Source organism: Chiloscyllium punctatum, chromosome 7 (genome assembly GCF_047496795.1).
Source record: "Chiloscyllium punctatum isolate Juve2018m chromosome 7, sChiPun1.3, whole genome shotgun sequence".
Classification (NCBI taxonomy): domain Eukaryota; kingdom Metazoa; phylum Chordata; class Chondrichthyes; order Orectolobiformes; family Hemiscylliidae; genus Chiloscyllium; species Chiloscyllium punctatum.
The window spans coordinates 76,946,220-76,965,485 of NC_092745.1; the positions used below are offsets into that span (position 1 = coordinate 76,946,220).

A 19,266-nucleotide genomic window follows, 5' to 3' on the forward strand; every position below is an offset into this window, starting at 1 on the left:
AATATTTCTACAGTCTGAGGAACAATGTACAAGGAAGCTTTGATTCTTTACATACATCATCACATCATTCTGCTGCTTTCTAGATGATCTGCAAAAGTTAGTAAAGCATTGTCTGCTGCTCTGACCTGAACCTGTCCTTTTTGCCACCAGGTCCCTTGCCAGACAGGCGAAAGATGAAATAGCAAATGGCAAGTGAGAGCAGTCCTTAAGACATATTGTCATAATGTTTCAGCAACAACTTAAGGAAGAACTTCAGCCGGACAATCCCTGCATTAACCTTCATGTTCAACTGATCAAATAGCTCTTCTCTCAACCATAAAGTTATCTGCTCAAATATCAAAGTTGATCATTGAATATTTTCCTCACCCGCTCTTGCAATTTCAGCACAATTGGCAAGGCCAATATTTATTGCCCATCTCAAAATATTCTTGAAGAAATGGTGATAAGCCACATTCTAGCGGCACTATACTCTAATGATGTAAATACACCTACAATGCTAAGGGTGAGAGTTCAAGATTTTGATCCAGAGTTGTAGAGGGACCTGCAATGTAGTTCTAAGACAAAACGACGAGGTATAACTTGGTAACGACAATGGCTCCACATATCTGTTGTCCTTATCCTTCTAGCTAGTAGGGGTCACAGGTTTGAAAGGTGCTACCAAGTTATCAAAATGCATACTGTAGGCGATAGTAGGATACTGATGAAGTAGGGTACTGATGCTTTACCCTGTATTGAATTTCAGTGCACTCATCCAGACAAGTACAGTATTCCATCACATTCTTAAGTAATGCCTTGTAAACAGAAGGATAGGCTTTGGGAATTAGATGGATAGTTACAGCAGACTCGCAGCTCCTTACACGTTGCATTTACAGTATTTTTTTTAAGACTGACCCAGTTTGAAACTGATCTGTGCAAGCTTTAGGATGTTAACGGTGTCAGAATCATTTAATTCCTGGTTTAAATTATACATTTGAGCAAAGTTTAGTTTTGGCTCGGGGGCAAATTAAAAGCAAGCAGAAATTAAAATACCAGAGTTTAGAAATTAGAAGGTGGTACTTCCATTCCTGTAAGTTCTCTCATACCACTTGTTACAGGAACAATCTGGTTGATGTATCGCTTAGGATTTGACTAGCTTGGTCTGTCATGGTGCTACTGAGCCACTCACGGTGAAGGATATTTAAATTCCCCTTCCAAATTACATTACGTGCTTCTGTTGAAGTCTTTTCCAATTTGACACAGAGGAGCAGTGATTTATCGAAGATAGTGGATGACAATCAGGAGGTTCCCTTGTTCATTTTGACCTAATGCCATAAAGTTACCTACAGTCTGATTTTTTGAAAACAAATGAGTATATGCATTGCTATGTATGACTATGCTGTCATATCTGATGGGTCGTCCCACCATACCCAGGGATGGGGAATGAGGAGTCTGGAGCCATTGAGTGCAAGAGAGATAACTATGACGGTCAGGTTATGCCTGACTAATCCATAGAACATCTCCTCCAAATTTGTCACTCAGGTCTAAGTGAGGAGTCCCAGATGCTAGTGAGGAGGACTTTGCAATGTTGAGCAGGGTGTTGCTTCTGATGCCGAAGTCAATGGCAGGTGGTCCATCAAGTTTCCTTCAATTTCTCTATAGCAATTGTACACAGAGTGACTTACAAGGCCATTTCAGAGGACTGTTAAGAATCACTTAGAGTCTAGATTCAGATTTAGGACAGACCTGTTAAGAACAGTAGATTCATTCCCTAAAGAACAATTTAACAACAATCTAGTAGTTTCATGATTAGTAATGAGAATACATTTTAGTCCAAGTTTATTCACTGAATTTAAATTCTTCCCAGCTGGCATGGCTGGATTTATGTATTCAAAGCATCTGTATTACCAGTCCAATTACCACAATGCTACTACCCTCTACATTACTTAGAAACAAGCTGTTTCTGGCCTAACAGTCTACGCCAGGGTTTATGCTCCAGAAAGCCTCTTCCCATCGTTCGTCATCTGCCTTGAACAGCATAACTATTTTCAGTATACCTTGGGCTTATCCAGCATTCCTCTACATGCACTGATAAATGCATCCCCCATAATAGACAATAGTGAGCAGTGATAATAGTGAACTCCATATTCTCATCATTCACTGGGTGAAGAAAGTTCTTCTGAATTTCTTAAGATATTATAGATAGGTTTTAGTTTCGTTCTTTGCTACAAAGCAAATATGTGAATAATTTTGTTTGGGTTGACAACGTGAAAGATTTTATTCAGACATCACCAGCCTTCTTTTTACGTGTAAAGCGCCTGCCTGCCTCTCCTGAAAGGTATGTCAGATTTTCATAAGAATAACACTGAAGGTTCACCAGAACTGCAATATTCTCAGCACACAAGTAGCTTACACAAGTATTAACAAAGTACTCATTACCCTGCTGACAGACCGAAACCCCTTTCAAGTATCTGTGAGATGAAGCCAAAAATCACGAATAAACTTCACCATATGCTGAGTTCCCTGCAGAGAAGAATTATTATTTTTAAAACGGTGGCCTGTAATGCCTACATTGCTCCTCTTCTGCAAAACTACTACATAAGCAGACTCTCCATTTATCTATTGCCTGGACCTTCCATGCCACAAGGATCTGGTCAACTGTGTTGAAAAATCCTAGTGTTATTTCCTTCAACTCATTAAGTCAAGCAAGATGCCAATTTCTGTGCCAGTGATCAGAAGGGAAACAGCAAGTGATGGTGTTTTATCTTCAGGGTTATGCTCATTAGTTCCTCAGAAATTAGCAACTGAGTTATATAATAGGGATAAAATACATTACTGCTACAATACTGGCAGCAACAGTAACAATGATTGCAGAAAAGTCAGAAGTGCATTTGAACTATCAATTGGTGAGATCAATAGAAAAAACACTGAAGGGGCAGGATTTATACATATACATATGTTATTACATACCTACACAAAATTTTGCAATGCACAGCAACAAACATAACCTGATACTAAGCTTTACTGCCCCCAGGGAGGAAGCCTGGGGGCAAGAGGGACCAAAACAAAAAAACGACCTTCCTAATCTTTAACATTATTTAGTCATTTATAAACATGGAGAACAGATCCAATTTTGTCACCCATCTCAATTCCTGATTAGCCAGTTATTATATGCAGGTTATAATTTCTGTGCTGCCACTTCAATACCCTCAAAGAGGCAATGACAGAAAATTGGGGAAGACAAATTTCACTAGTGTTAATAGTCAACAGCAGAACTTATTCATGCCATGTTTCTTAAAACCTGTTGTTTTGATTTCCTTAGGAAAGCAAAAGCCAAAAAGTGAAAAAATATCTGACTACAAATAACTCTGCATAAGTAGTTTCACTGTAAACCCTAAAACTACAATTGTAAATGGAATATAGTTTCATAGGATTGGAAAGGCTAAATATTTGAAAACTTGGAACATTTTTCAATATTTCAAAATAAATCATCAGGTTTTGAAACAAATTTTTAAGTAGTACTCACTTTTGACTCCAATTTTTGCTTTACGTAAGCTCCATTAGCAGCTGTTAACACATTATTTGTAAGAATATATCCATATCCAAATGAGTCAAATGCCATGTCAGAACTGAAAGAAAACGCAGTGTACTTTTTTTTGCATTTTGTACAATAAAACAGAAATTCACAAACCACTAATCCTGTCCTTAGAATATTAATTTCTCAGGAGATCTCCAAGTTTTATTATTTCAAGGACATCAAAATCTTCATCTGAATCCAATATGAAACTTTCCTGTTCGACATACTTTGATTAATAACCAATTTGCCCAAATCATTCAGTAACCTTTACCAAGTTTTCTAGTGCTCACATTACTCTTAAAATCATTTTCAGAAAAAGAATTTGTGTGTTTGAAAATATAGCAATCCATGAGATCAATGTCTTACAGGGGAAATAATGGGTACATTTTTACTAGTAATCTGGTCACTTGCCTTGTAGATATGCAGGCCACATATCTCCTCCCAAGTAGAGCTTGTTGCCTGAAACTATTGGAGGGAAGTTGACTACAGCTAGGGCCCTGGACAAACAGCAATAGCCAATATGATTGAAGGAGACTGGCTATTTCCAAAAAATAGTATCCAGAAAGAACTGAGACAGCTCCTGTCCCACTATTCTCAAAAGAGAAGCGAAGCAACTGTAGCCAAGAAAAATTGTACAGCCAGATTCTTAATAAAATGGACACTGAAAGAGACAAATTAAAGATCATAAAAGAATTAATTTTAGTAAGTAACTACCTGAAGTAGGTGTTACGGTGCTTACTTTAATACATTAAATTCCATTAATTCCTTGATCTTTTCTTAAAGAGAATGCGACTGATATTTTTTCCAAACAACATAAGTACGAAAGTGAGCAGGACAATGAGATGGGAAATTGGGATTACACTCAACAGACAGTGCACAGAAAAGCCCAGACACACTTGCTGGGTTAAATAGGCAGTATGCTGTAATATTCAGTGATTCTATGAGTCAGCCAATCTTACCTGGCAGCAATAAATGCACCAAGTATCATTGCAAAGACAGTCACCTGTACAGACCAAGAGAAGTTCTTACTGCAATTCGAAGAAAAAAATAATTAGCTTCACATTTGAATGTGATTGAATTGCTTGTGAGGTTTCTTCCTTTGAAGGCTTTATAAATGTAAAGGTGTAATAAGAAACAAATGAGAAATATTTTAAAGCTAGGTTATTATTACATTGATTTTCAATAGGATAAATATTTCAAATCATGATTCACAGCAACAAAATAGTAAGAAAAACTCTCAAATCTTAAAGTAGTTTAATGTATTATACAATATTCTAAAGATTAAAATAGCAATAATTTAATTACATACATGCAGCAATGATACAACACCAAACATACTATAGGATGACAGATCGTGGGCAGATAAATCAGAAGGCAGAAAGAGGCGCTAGAAATAGAGAAATGAGGCAGGTTCAAGGAAAAGGATCTTAACTACATTTTGAAAGATCAACTTCAACTATTAGACAACAATCTTGACAATATTTGTGCTTCTATTCAGTCTGCATACAACTGCAGGTGGTTGGATGCCCAACACTAAAGCAGAATTCTCTAGTGCACGTTTACTGTATTAAACTGTAGATTTTCTTGCATAAGTATTGATAACATCCTACTTTAAAACTAAAGAACTTCCCAAATGGCAACCACCATTCTCCTAATTAAGACAATGCAAACTATGCTTACTTGTCTTGACACTGCGTTATAATACTTATTAAAAACCCCATTAAATATTTAAAAAAAGGAAATGTATATTGGTAGAAAATTTTTAAGAATGTCATGAGGCAAGACCCAGCATTTAAAGAAAAATGTTTTGCTCATCTAGATTTCTTCCACTCCCTTATGTGACATTACGCAATCCTTGTGTCAGAGAATTAACCTGGTTAGCCCTACTATTGTACTTTTGGTGATGAACCCAAGATCATTAAATGCTCTTAATAATTTAGACTAGCAGAGGCCCACAGATAATTTGTGGTTAGGTTAGCATCCTTGTTACCTGCTTATGGTCATAGACTACTAAAGTGCAACTGGGGACTGTTTCCTAAATTAATAAATGAGGTTTATGTCTGTTGGGCTCAAAATCATTAAATGATGAGTGTTTCCTCGAAAGCTACTTTCTGAACCTATAGTACCAAGAAAATGGTCTTAATCCAGGACAACTTGTTTAAGATTGATGTTTCATAAGAACAACAGAACTGCTCCTCCCTGGATCTGACGTGAGCAGTAACATGTTCACTGGAGTCAAGGAAACAGACTTACATTAATTTATTTCTCTGCAGAATCAATGCGTATTCTTCCAATTCACCTAGCAGCTTATCTAAAAAGATTCCATCCAAATCTAGTGGCTCCTCATTACTCAAGATTATCCTTTGTGCTCATAAGTTGTATTAAAAAAACTAACATTTTGCCATATTGTAATCGCAGCCAGCCCTCTCTGCCTTTTCATGAAATCCCTGTCCTTTAGGGGAACAATTTCTCCAACCAGGTTATGTTTGCTGCACACTCCTATTCTTCCACTCCTTTCATTCTCCAATAATGTCCCCTGTGTCCCCACCAACCACTGGCAGCCAAAAAGTCACGTAGTCCCATTCTCCACATGCACCACTTGCCTAAACATGTGCCAGGACCTACCCAGAAAATTCATTACAGCATTAGTTAAACCAGTCACCACACTCCAAACAGACAGAAATTAAGTATTATTGCAATAAATACTGATCTCTTATGCACAATAAGATAACTTATTTTGGTTTATTTGTGGGATATGGGTTTTGCCAATGAGGCCAGCATTTGTTGCCCATCTGTATTTGTTCTTGAGACAGCAGCAGCAAGAAAAGTTTCAAAGAATCTCACAGAGGTACCTATACATGCCAATAAAAAATTCATTGCAACTATTTTAAGGAGACTTGGAGAATGATCCATCCTGATGTGCAACAGTGCATGGTTTGTGCCTCCAGACGTTGGTAAACCTCAGCAAGTTTCAAAGAGATCGATTAAGTAGAAACAGAAGATAGCAATCAGAATGAATTATTGCAACTTCCAAACTAATTAATGTAAAACGGGATCTTGATCAGATGGGCCAATGGGCTGAAGTGTGGCAGATGAAACTCAATTTAGATAAATATAAGGTGCTGCATTTTGGAAAGGCAAATTAGAGTAGGACTTATACAATTAATGGTAAGGTCCTGGGCAGTGCTGCTGAACAAAGAATTTGGAGTGCAGGTTCATAATTATTTGAAAGTGGAGTCTCAGGTAGTTAGGATAGTGAAGGCGGTAGTTGGTATGATTTCTTTTATTGGACAGAGCATTGAGTATAGGAGTTGGGAGGTAACATTGCAGCTTTTCAGGACATTGGATAGGCCACTTTTAGAATTTTGCATGCAATTCTAGTCTCCCTTCTAGGGGAAGGATGTTGTGAACTTGAAAGGGTTCAGAAAAGGTGTACAAGAATGTTGCCAGCATTGGAAGATTTTAGCTTCCAGGAGAGGCCGAATCAGCTGGGGACGTTTTCCCTGGAGCATCAGAGGCTGAGAGGTGACCTTATACAGGTTCATAAAATCATGAGGGGCATGGTAAATAGACAAGGCCGTTTTCCTGGGGTGCAAGAATCCAGAATTAGAGGACATAAGTCCCTTTTACATTTTTCCCCTTTCACCTTAAATCTAAGGGCAACATTATCACGCAGAGGGTGGTTCGTGTATGAAATGAGCTGCCAGAGAAAGTGGTGGAGGCTAGAAAAATTACACCATTTAAAAGGCATCTGGATGGGTACATAAATAGGAAGGGTTTGGAGGGATATGGGTCAAGTGTTGGCAAATGGGACTCATTTAGGTTAGAATATTTGGTCATCATGGACAAGTTGGACTGAAGGGTCTGTTTTCGTGCTGCACATGTCCATGACTGACTAAAGAAAACAAAAATAAGCCACTGGCCAAACTTAGCAAGCTCTGGATGTTATTGGTTAGTAGAAAACAAGTTTACTGAAAAGAAATTTTCCGCCTCAACAACTAGAAAAATTAGATCGCAGACCAAATTGTCAAACTAAGAATGACATCTTAGATACATTATCTTGAAATAAAGGTGGTATGGTGGCTCAGTGGTTAGCACTGCTGCCTCTCAGCGCTAGAGACCCGGGTTCGATTCCTGCCTCGGGCAACTGTCTGTGTGGACTTCGCATGTTCTCCCGTGTATGGATTTCCTCCAGTTTACTCCCACAATCCAAAGATGTGCAGGTCAGGTGAATTGGCTATGATAAATTGCCCATAGTGTTAGGTGCATTAGTCAGGGGTAAATATAGGGTAGGGGAATGAGTCTGGGTGGGTTACTCTTCGGAGGGGCAGTGTGGGCTTGTTGGGCTGAAGGGCATGTTTCCATACTGTAGGGAATATAATCTAAACAGAATGTTGATTAAAATAATTTTATTCACTTTATATTAAACAACTATCTTCTGGCTATAAACGTATGTATTATGTTTACCAGAACTGTCTTCGTGCGTACAGGATACACATTTATTAAATGAGAAGACCAAACATTGTAGAAAGACAACATAGCCCACCAATTAGTCACACTACAGTTGAGAAAAAGTCTGATATGGGAAGAGATTTGTCATCTTACATATTTTCAGCATTTCAATTTGTACGTTTGTTGAAAGTACATTCTTAAAATGAACAGAATAATTCTTGTACAGTTATTATAGACTATTATAGATCCTGTGTTGCCCTCTTATCAATAGAGGAGCAATATTGTGGCAAGAAAACAGCTGTTTTTGATCCAGAAAGTTAATGTCAAGATTTAATGACAAAACACAAAAGCAATCCAGGGTACATAGAACATCGGTCCTCGATGTTGCGCCGACCTGTCATACCAATCTGAAGCCCATCTAACCTACACTATTCCATGTACGTCCATATGTTTGTCCAATGACGACTAAAATGCACTTAAACTTGGTGAATCTACTACCATTGCAGGCAAAGCATTCCATACCCTTACTACACTGAGTAAACAAACTACCTCTGACATCTGTCCTATATCTATCACCCCTCAATTTAAAGCTATGCCCATTCGTGCTCACTGTCACCATACTTGGAAAAAGGCTCTCCCTGTCCACCCTAACCCTCTGATTATCTTTTATGTCTCTATTAAGTCACCTCTCGCCCTTCTTCTCTCCAATGAAAACAGCCTCAAGTCCCTCAGCCTTTCCTCATAAGACCTTCCCTCCATACCAGGCAACATCCTAGTAAATCTCCCCTGCACCCTTTCCAAAGCTTCCACATCCTGCTTATAATGCGGTGACCAGAACTGTACACAATACTCCAAGTGTGGCCGCATAACCTCATGGTTCCGGAACTCAATCCTCTATTAATAAAAGCTAAAACACTGTATGCTTTCTTAACAACTCTGTCAACCTGGGTGGCAACTTTCAAGGATCTGTGTACCTGGATACCGAGATCTCTCTGCTCATCTACACTACCAAGAATCTTACCATTAGCCCAGTACTTTGCATTCCAGTTACTCCGACCACTTGTCTGCGGTCAACTCCATTTGCCACCTCTCAGCCCAGCTCTGCAGCTTATCTATGTCTCACTGTAACCTACAATATCCTTCGTCACTATCCACAACTCCACCGACCTTCGTGTATTGCACTTTTTTTCAAAACAGTATAATTTTTTTGAAAATCAACAAGAGTTTGTATTGGCAGCAAACTAGAGTAATGTGGGAGATACAATCCTTCATTAATGGCTTCCTTACAATGGAGCTAAACCAGCTACTTGCTGTCATTAACTGTCTAAATTGTAGAACCTGTCCATCTTTGACGGAGGACACAAAGTCCTGGCTGAGCGGGACTTTTGGGAAACATGACTTCAGCTATCAACTGCTTTCTACAAAATTTCTACAAAATTGTATTTGTCCATGTACAAATTTACTTTATGGATGTCACAACTCTCAATCAAATCTTCGCCCAATGAGGGAAAAGACACCTAAATACACGGTTTTGAAACAAAGACAAATATTTAAAGCAAACAATTAAAATGATGTTTTTACTTACTTAAGTAACAAACTTTCTGCTATCATTGTAAACAGAATGGAAAACCTCCTTAGAACTGTAAACATTGGAAGACTGGAAAATGAAAGTTAAACCAAATTAGTAAAAGTCAAACAAAATAGTTTCCCTACTATCTTGAGCTCCAAATAGATTCAAACATACTTCAGTTTCTTAGTGCCGAGCAATCCTGTAAGTTGGTTCCCCAGGTATAAGAGAGGTAGTGGAAACACCTAGAAGAGTAAATCATGTTAAATATTAACAAGCATGCTCCAAGAATTATCTTTTACAGATATAAAGAAATCAAGAGGTGTTATAATCATTACAACCTACTTACAAAAGCATAAGCTATACAATCATATTTAAAAGGATTCATAACTCCGCCCATGAAAAATATATATTGCAGTTATTACATAGTGAGTGCCACAACTCAAAACAACAGGGAACAGAGAAGTCACTTACAAATTACAAAGTGTAAAACTGCATCTTTACTGATCTATTCATGCACATGCACTTAACGATTGCAGAAAGCTCATAGATGACAGGAAAAAGACTTGCAGTTCTAACATCTTTCATAATTTCATAATATTTAAATGTACTTCACATTAAATGAAGTATTTTTTACAATCTAGTCATGAAACAGGAGCTAATTTTCTCTTAGGAAAAAGTGAGGACTAATTTACTGTTAGGTAAAATAAAGTTCAGAAGTCATATTGAACTCAAAATGATAGCTTTGTTTCTCACTCTACAGATGCTGTGTTTGTTTCAGATACCCAACTTCTGCACTATTTTGCTATTATTAAAACAGACAAATATGAAGTGGAGGGGTTTGAATACCTGAGACAGCTTCGATGTGAATTTTTGTGAAGAAAACACAGCTTGGATCTTTAGTTCAAAATTACTGCCAAAATTGCACACAGTCTAGCCACAACTGAGACATTGATCCAGTTTCCCAATGCACAGCCAATGACAACCGAGAGAGGAGGGGGAGATAAAATGTTGGGGTGCTAATCAAGCAAGCTTTCCTGCTATGCTGTAGGAGTCATGCTCAGGGAAAGCAGAGCACATTTGGTTACATTTTTGATTCATGCGTGCACTATACTAGCTTTGGAGAGACAGGTGGTGAGCTACTCACCAAAGAATTGCATCCTGCGACATGTTCTTAACTTGTCTCAATTTGTTTCATTGGTACTATCCAGTTTCTAGTCAATGTTAATTCCAGAACTTTGGAAGTGCAAGACTAAGCCACAAGTTAACTGGCACAGTGTCAACAAGATTAAAGAGAAGCAAATGTGTGGCTCAAAAGACTAGTATGAAAGAAATGGATTCAAATTCATGGGCAGTGGCACCAGTACTAGGGAAGGAGGGAGCTGTTCCAATGGTATGGGCTCAATCTGAACCCTGGTGAATTGCATAACTAGGACTATGGATAGGGGTTTAAACTAAATAGTGGGAGAGTGGGTTCAGTTGCATGAAAATTTTTTAAACCAAAAGTAAAGAAGTGGGATTGTAGGTTAGTTAAGGGACTAATTTTTACTTGAACGTAAAAAGAACAATGAATGAATATCATATTGGAGCAAAGAAACATGAAGTAAAGGGAAATTTGATAATAGAACAGACTTAAAGGTTTATATATTAATGCATAAAGCATTTGGAATAAAGCAGATGTGTTACTAACGTTAATCAAGGTAAATAAGTAGATTTATAGCCATTAAAGAAACATGATTACAAGATCAAAACTGGGAACTTGACATTCAGGGTTATTTGGCCTTTCGACAGACGAGATTGAGAAGTCTGTCGGCTAGCACTTAAGTGATGAACGGAGGATAGTTGAGACACAATCTAGGCTCGAATGATAGAGTCAAAAGTATGGTGCTGGAAAACACAGCCAGTCAGGTAGCATGAGGAACAGGAGAGTTGATGTTTCGAGCATAAGCTCTTCATCAGGAATGTACGTATGTTAAGTGCATGGATTCTTTTAAGGATGAAGAAAAGCAAAGGCCCTTTGCAGTTCTAGGATAGTGTGGCCCTGAGCAGGGCAAGGCTGACTGCAGCAAGTGTAGGTAGTGGCGCATGGCTGAGAGCGTGCAGCAGAGGATCGGATCCGGAGGGAAACAGTTTCTGGAGGGATTACTTTTTTGCTGAGAGTCGTAAGGAGGGAAAATTCTCAGAGGGATAAACCAACTATGACTAACCAAGGATGTTAAGGAGAGGCCAAAGTCAGCAATGGCCCTCAATAGTGGGATAAATGCAGAATCCAGCAAAGGAGGATAAATAAATTAAAAAGACACGGAAAATAAACAAAGGACAAACTAGCAAATAGTATAAAAACTTGACAATAAGAGCTTCTTTAAAGACACAAAAGGGAAGAGAGGTGTCAAAGTGAATACAGAAAACAAATTTGGGAAGAGAGTTTTGGGGAACAAGGAAATGGCAGAGACTTAAACAGATGTTTTGGATCAGTCTTTATGATGAAAGATACTTCAAACATCCCATTACTACTAAAGAAAATGGGAAATGAATTAAGTACTATCACTACTGAAGTAGTATTAGACAAACTAACAGGACTAAAGACAGCTAAGTCCCTGCCGCTGATGCTTACATTGTAGGATCCTAAAACAGATAGCTACGGAGATGGCGGATGCTATGCTTGTAATTTCTAAAAAATCCTTGGATTCTGAAAAGTATCAGGGGATTGGAAGCGTGCTAATGTGACACCACTATTCAAAAAAGGAGGCAACATAAAGCAGATAGCTATAGGCCAATTCGTCCAATATCTATTGTTGGTCAAGTATTGGAGCCGATTATTAAGGACATAATAGCAACACATTTGAAAAATGATAATCTAATTAAGCAAAGTCAATGTGGCTTCATGAAAGGGAAATATGACTAATTTATCAGCTTTTATGGATGTCTCAACCAGAAAGCATCGAGGGGAACTAGCAAGTGTTATATTTGGACTTCCAGAAAACATTTAATTAGATATCTCATAAAAGGTAAATTCATAAGCAATGAGGTCACAAGGTTGGCAGTTGACAGGCATTAGCCAATCTGCAGTGTGCAGGAAACAGCAAGTTTCCTTTTCAGGCTCATAAATTGTGACTGGTGAGGTATCACAGGGATCAGTGCTGGGACCATAACTATTTAGAGTATATATTCATAACCAGGAGAAAGGAAGTAAATGTACTGTAGCCAAATTTGCAGCTGACACAAAAATAGGTGGAAAGGTAATTTACGAGGGGGATACAAACATTTTACAGAAAAATATTGATAGGTTAAGTGGGTAAAAATTGGCAAATGGAGTATAATGTGGAAAAATGCAAAGTTGTTCATTTTGGAAAACAGAACAAATGAACAACACTATTTAAAAAAAATGCGCTGCAATTTTCTGCAAAGGGACTTTGGGATACTTGTACTTCAAACACAAAGCTAGCGCATAGGTGCAGCAGATAATCAGGAAGACTAGGTGGAGGCGTTTGAGCATAAGAATAGAAAAGTTTTATTGCAACTGCACAAAGTGCCAGAGAGACCACATCTGAAATACTATGAGCAGCATTGGTCCCTTTATTTAAGGAAAGCTATTATTTCATGAGAGGCAATTCAGAGAATGAAAAATTCTCTCACTGAAACATAAATGATTCTTAAGGGTTTGTCAAGGTGAATGCTGAGATGATGTGTACATTCAAGGGAGGATCAGAGGACACTTCTCACAATAAAGGAGTACCAACTTAATTCTGAGATGAGGAACTTCTTTGCTAACGTGGACGAAATTTGAAGAAAATGATAATGGAGACAAAACTTTGGGAAATGTAGGTTAATTAAAAGTTAGCAATGGATTTGTTATGGGAAAATTATGTTTAACATGCTTTTTTAATGAAGTCATGATTTGGAGAAACCAGTGTTGGACTGGGGTGTACAAAGTTAAAAATCACACTTCACCAGGTTATAGCCCAACAGGTTTAATTGAAAGCACTAGCTTTCGGAGTGCCGCCCCTTCATCAGATGTCAGTGGGGGAGCACTTTGGGGACAGGGACCATAATTCGATTAGATTTAAAAGTTGAAGTTCTAAATTGAAGAAAGGCCGATTTTGACGGTATTAGGCAAGAACTTTCAAAAGCTGATTGGGGGGCAGATGTTCGCAGGTAAAGGGACGGCTGGAAAATGGGAAGCCTTCAGAATATGAGATAACAAGAATCCAGAGAAAGTATATTCCTGTTAGAATGAAAGGAAAGGCTGGTAGGTATAGGGAACACCAGATGACTAAAGAGATTGAGGGCTTGGTTAATAAAAAGGAGAAAGCATATGTAAGGTATAGACAGGATAGATCGAGTGAATCCTTCGAAAAATATAAAGGAAGTAGGAGTATACTTAAGAGGGAAATCAGGATGGCAAAAAGGGGACATGAGATAGCTTTGGCAAATAGAATTAAGGAGAATCCAAAGGGTTTTTACAAATACATTAAGGACAAAAGGGTAACGAGGGAGAGAATAGGGCCCCTCAAAGATCAGATCAGCAAGGCAGCCTTTGTGTGGAGCCACAGGAAATGGGGGAGATACTGAGTGAGTATTTTGCATCAGTATTTACTGTGGAAAAGGATATGGAAGATATAGACTGTAGGAAAATAGATGGTGACATCTTGCAAAATGTCCATATTACAGAGGAGGAAGCACTAGATGTCTTGAAACAGGTAAAGGTGGATAAGTCCCCAGGACCTGATCAGGTGTACCCAGAACTCTGTGGGAAGCTAGAGAAGTGAGGGCTGGGCCTCTTGCTGATATTTGTATCATCGATATTCACAGGGGAGGTGCCGAAAGACTGGAGGTTGGTTAATGTGGTGCCACTGTTTAAGAAGGGTGGTAAGGACAAGCCAGGGAACTATAGATCAGTGAGCCTGACGTCGGCTACAGGCAAGTTGTTGGAGGTAATCCTGAAGGACAGGATGTACATGTATTTCAAAAGGCAAGGACCGATAAGGGAAAGTCAACAAGGCTTTGTGCGTGGGAAATCATGTCTCATAAACTTGATTGAGTTTTTTGAAGTATCAAAGAGAATTGTGGACAGCAAAACAGCACACAATGTCAATATGGACTTCAGCAAGGTGTTCGACAAGGTTCCCCATGGGAGACTAATTAGCAAGGTTAGATCTCACGGAATACAGAGAGAACCAGCCATTTGGATACAGAACTGGCTCAAAGGTAGAAGACAGAGGATGGTGGTGGAGAGTTGTTTTTCAGACTGGAGGCCTGTGACCAGTGGAGTGCCACAAGGATCGATGCTGGGTCCTCTACTTTTTGTCATTTACATAAATGATTTGGATTAGAGCATAAGAGGTACAGTTAGTAAGTTTGCAGATGACACCAAAATTGGAGGTTTAGTGGACAGCAAAGAAGGTTCCCTCAGATTACAATAGGATCTGGACCAGATGGGCCAATGGGCTGAGAAGTGGCAGATGGATTTTAATTCAGATAAATGCGAAGTGTTGCATTTTGGGAAAGCAAATCTTAGCAGGACTTATACACTTAATGATAAGGTCCCAGGGAGTGTTGATGAACAAAGAGACCTTGGAGTGCAGGTTCATAGCTCCTTGAAAGTGGAGTCACAGGTAGATAGGATTGTGAAGAGGGCGTTTTGTATGCTTTCCTTTATTGGTCAGAGTATTGAGTATGGGAGTTGGGAGGTCATGTTGCGGCTGTACAGGACAATGGCTAGGCCACTGTTGGAATATTGTGTGAAATTCTGGTCTCCTTCCTATCGGAAAGATGTTATGAAAATTGAAAGGGCTCAGAAAAGATTTACAAGGATGTTGCCAGGGTTGGAGGATTTGAGCTACAGGAAGAGGCTGAACAGGCTGGGGCTGTTTTCCCTGGAGCGTAGAAGGCTGAGGGATAACGTTATAGAGGTTTACAAAATTATGAGGGGCATGGATAGGGTTAATAGGCAAAGTCTTTTCCCTGGGGTCGGGGAGTCCAGAACTAGAGGGCATAGAGATAGGGGGAGAGGGGAAAAGATATAAAAGAGACCTAAGGGGCAACTTTTTCACGCAGAGGGCGATATGTGTATGGAATGAGCTGCCAGAGGAAGTGGTGGAGGCTGATACAATTGCAACATTTAAGAGACATTCGGATGGGTATATGAATAGGAAGGGTTTGGAGGGATATGGGCTGGGTGCTGGCAAGTGGGACTAGATAGGGTTGGGATAACTGGCCGGCATGGACCAAAAGGTCTATTACCATGCTGTACATCTCTATGACTATGACCTCTAGTTTTGGACTCTCCTATCCTGGGAAAAAGACCTTGCCTACTCACCCTATCCAAGCCCCTCACTATTTTGCATTCTACTTTTGAATCTCATCTCAACAAAAATAGACAAAGATCTTACTACTGCTCTTAATCAATTGGAGAGGTGCCATGCTGAGAGACAAGGTTGAAGAGGACCTTATTTTTTCAGGTGTCTAGTGAACAGCCTATTTTCTCATACACTGTGAAGAGAAAATGACCTTGAGCTTAGTTTCAGAGAAAGCAGACACAAGTATCATCTGGATCCTGAAGCTCAATGCCCAAAGCTGGAATGATTTTGAAGTGCAGATGGCATTGGTTGAAGAATTTATTAGTTCTGTAAGCTTTGGGTAATCTGGACACGAGATGCACTATTGTAATGAGGAAGATGTAGAAGAGTTAGTGCTATGACAGACTGAGCCAAGCAAGACTTCAGAGTAAGGTTCTGTAGTGGGTGAAGATCACAGCTGGTGTCATCATGCAGTCAACAGAGGATGGTGACAAATTTCTGACAGCAGCCAAATTTGAAGAGGATACTCAAAGTTGTCAAAAGGCCATAGAGGGCCCATGGTGCAATTGCTTCCATTTTTCTCAAATTTGGCTTGGAATGAAAATCATATTTGTGGTGCCTCTCAACAGGTAAAAACAGCACTACAACTCTAGAAGGAGCTGATCAACCATGAGGAAGAGACAAGTGAGTAAGTTGCATGTATGCAATGATCTTCCCTATGGCAGATAACACATTCTTCCACAGGCATTGAAATCAAACTTGCATATTTCTGATGATGGATCCATTTCCAAAGTTTTTCATCTTGCACTCATCAGGATAAATCAAGAATTTGAAATTTTAAGTGATCAAAATAACTTTTATTGCAGGAGAAAGGTGTCAGTTAGTGGGCAAGTTAATTCCTCGTAGTTAAAAGAAAAAAAAAACAAACTGAAATCATATCAAGAGGAACCTTTGTCAAAATGGGTCTTGTGCCACAATGGTAATGTTATCACCTGTGGCCCAGAAGATCAAATTCAAGATCCACTTCCCCAGAGACAAATCAGAATATGTCTGAACAAATTAAATATAATTAGATGTTTTTGAAGTGGCAACGAGAAAATTTACAGAAATAAAAGGATGAATAAATTCAGTGGCACTATACACATTTGATCTATTACTTTCACCCACTAGTAGAAAACTGTTGCTGTGTAACTGCTAATATCTTGCTGGTTTTGAGATTATAAATAGACAAAGGTGAAATGGTCAACATTTGATTCAAGATCTGCAATAATGGGTTAGAATTTAGCAAACAAAAACTAATCGAAAAAAATCAGAAAATAACTACATAACATTCCTGAGTAGCACTATAAAATTTAAACTATACATAAATACTTTAATGTCCAATTCAATTAAACTAATTAATTGCATATGATCATCTGAAAATCTACATGTACATGCATGGGATTAGGGAGTGAAGTAATGGAGACAGAGAGAATAAAGAGGAGACTTTTATTGCTCAATTGACAAACACCAAAAAAATTTAAAGTATCCATAACTGTCTGTAAATTGATGCTTACACAAGACTAATTTATCAACAGTCAGTTCCTCTTTAACGAATGCAAAATAGTACACATAAAGTTACTATTAATACAATTAGCTTTATGCATCAAAACAGAAAAAGGCTTGCCTTCCGAGGCATACTGTAGTCCAGGCCAGGAAACTTCACCACCTTGCATGCCTTACCCACCCACAGCAGGGTCACCGTTGCCAACATCTGTACGCGAAAGAAACGGATTTTAAAATGGGCCACATGTTGCTTTTTATACACTTCTTTAATGAAAATTTCCTTCCGGCACGCAGAATTTAAATATCAAAGTAACTGTACCTGACCAATGCCCACAAATAATATTGACGGAAATCTGCAGATTGCAAAGACATTAAGCAATGATTAGACTGTACAAAAGACTTTACGGCATACAGTATGCAAGTCGGTACAGGAATCTGTTGAAGCGCTGAGACAGGGGAAAAAAAAAGTCTACTTTCCCCCCCTTCCCAAAATATGCAAGCCGCAGCTCAAGCACAAAGAACAAGCATTGAGCAGTTTGCCACAGACTAATAACGGTTTCTGACCGAAAGCAAAGCTGAACAGTGCTCGAACGTAGGAAGCGATTTAAATAAAATGTTAGAAATCAACTTTGTTGGACGCTTTCGATTAAACACCAGTTTCGGAATATTCAGAACAAACACCGAAAAATTAGGCTGAATAATGGCACTTCTACAAGACTATCGTTTACGGGAATTTTTTTTATTTTTTAATAAAAAACAAAATTTTAAAAAAATGACACAAGTATCGGACTTAAGTAACAAACGCTTTGCAAAATGAGTTTGCCTTTCATCATTGGAGAATCTGAAAACAAACCTAGAAACACTGCGTCTAAAATTCAAATATTCTTAACGCAAATCAATACGCAATCCCATGCTTAAGCAACGCTGCAGCTTTGAATCGACTTTAGTGCATGAGTGTGACGATCAAAGAAGATGCGAATCTGTTTGGTAACGCAGCCTCTTTACACAAGGCAGCTCGCGCCAGGTCGGTTGGGGGGGGGGGGGGGGGGGGGTCAGAGCTCGCGGCGCGGGGGACGACTCTACATCGTCGTCGAAACCTTTTAGTTCCTCCGCCCCGGCGGTCGCCACTCCCTTCACCTGTAGCTGGTTAGGACGCTCTTGTTCACCACCACGATCAAAAAAGAGCTAACTCCGTAAAAAACCGCCGCGCACAACTTCAGGAAAACAGTCAGCGTCTCAGCCGACATCTCCCCGTCCCCAGTTCGAGCGTCGACTCGGACAGCAGCATCTCCAGCTGCTTCGCTCTTTTCCTGGCTCTGCTTAACCACAACATCATGACGTTGACGGACCTCCAACATGTCTTCACCGTCGCCTCCAACGCAGCACCGCCCCTCTTCCCCGACGTCGTCACGTCTTACCTTTCCCGGCGCGCACTCTCGTTACGCCTCACCCCGCCTCTTCCAGCGGGCTCACGTCACAGACCGTGCCCAGCGCGCACACACGTTACGTTACGCCCACCTCTTCCAGCGCGCTCACGTCGGACATCACAGACTGTGCCCAGCGCGCACACACGTTACGTTACGCCCGCCCCTTCCAGCGCGCTTCCATCTCATGTCAAACCCCGCCGCTGGCGCGCGCGCTACCATTAACGTGCCGAGTTTTCAAATGTCTGCTTAGAGGTTTTGTTTCATGGTAGGCGAAGGTAAATTGCAAATTATTGTGCGTATGACATTAGATGTTTGCTATTCACAATTCTAAGTAAGGAATCGGTAATTCGAAACTAGAGGATCGACAGATAAACTGAATCAAACGGCAGTAATTGGATTGCCAACCCTTGTATTCCCAAATGT

The 19,266-nt window shown here is 39.5% G+C and overlaps 1 protein-coding gene across 1 annotated transcript in view; it reads right to left on the bottom strand.

The window, feature by feature from the left end:
• LOC140479832 (solute carrier family 35 member D2-like protein) overlaps nucleotides 1–18,815 on the bottom strand; it is a 49,621-nt gene extending 30,806 nt beyond the window's left edge. The window contains exons 1-7 of the mRNA XM_072574106.1: nucleotides 18,554–18,815; nucleotides 17,736–17,769; nucleotides 17,538–17,624; nucleotides 9,750–9,817; nucleotides 9,591–9,662; nucleotides 4,513–4,581; nucleotides 3,503–3,605 (exon numbers count right to left, since the gene is read on the bottom strand). Coding sequence (XP_072430207.1) covers nucleotides 3,503–3,605; nucleotides 4,513–4,581; nucleotides 9,591–9,662; nucleotides 9,750–9,817; nucleotides 17,538–17,624; nucleotides 17,736–17,769; nucleotides 18,554–18,774 — 654 coding nt within the window. The 5' untranslated portion in view covers nucleotides 18,775–18,815. The remainder of the gene's footprint in view (nucleotides 1–3,502; nucleotides 3,606–4,512; nucleotides 4,582–9,590; nucleotides 9,663–9,749; nucleotides 9,818–17,537; nucleotides 17,625–17,735; nucleotides 17,770–18,553) is intronic.
• Between the last annotated feature and the right edge of the window lie 451 nt (nucleotides 18,816–19,266).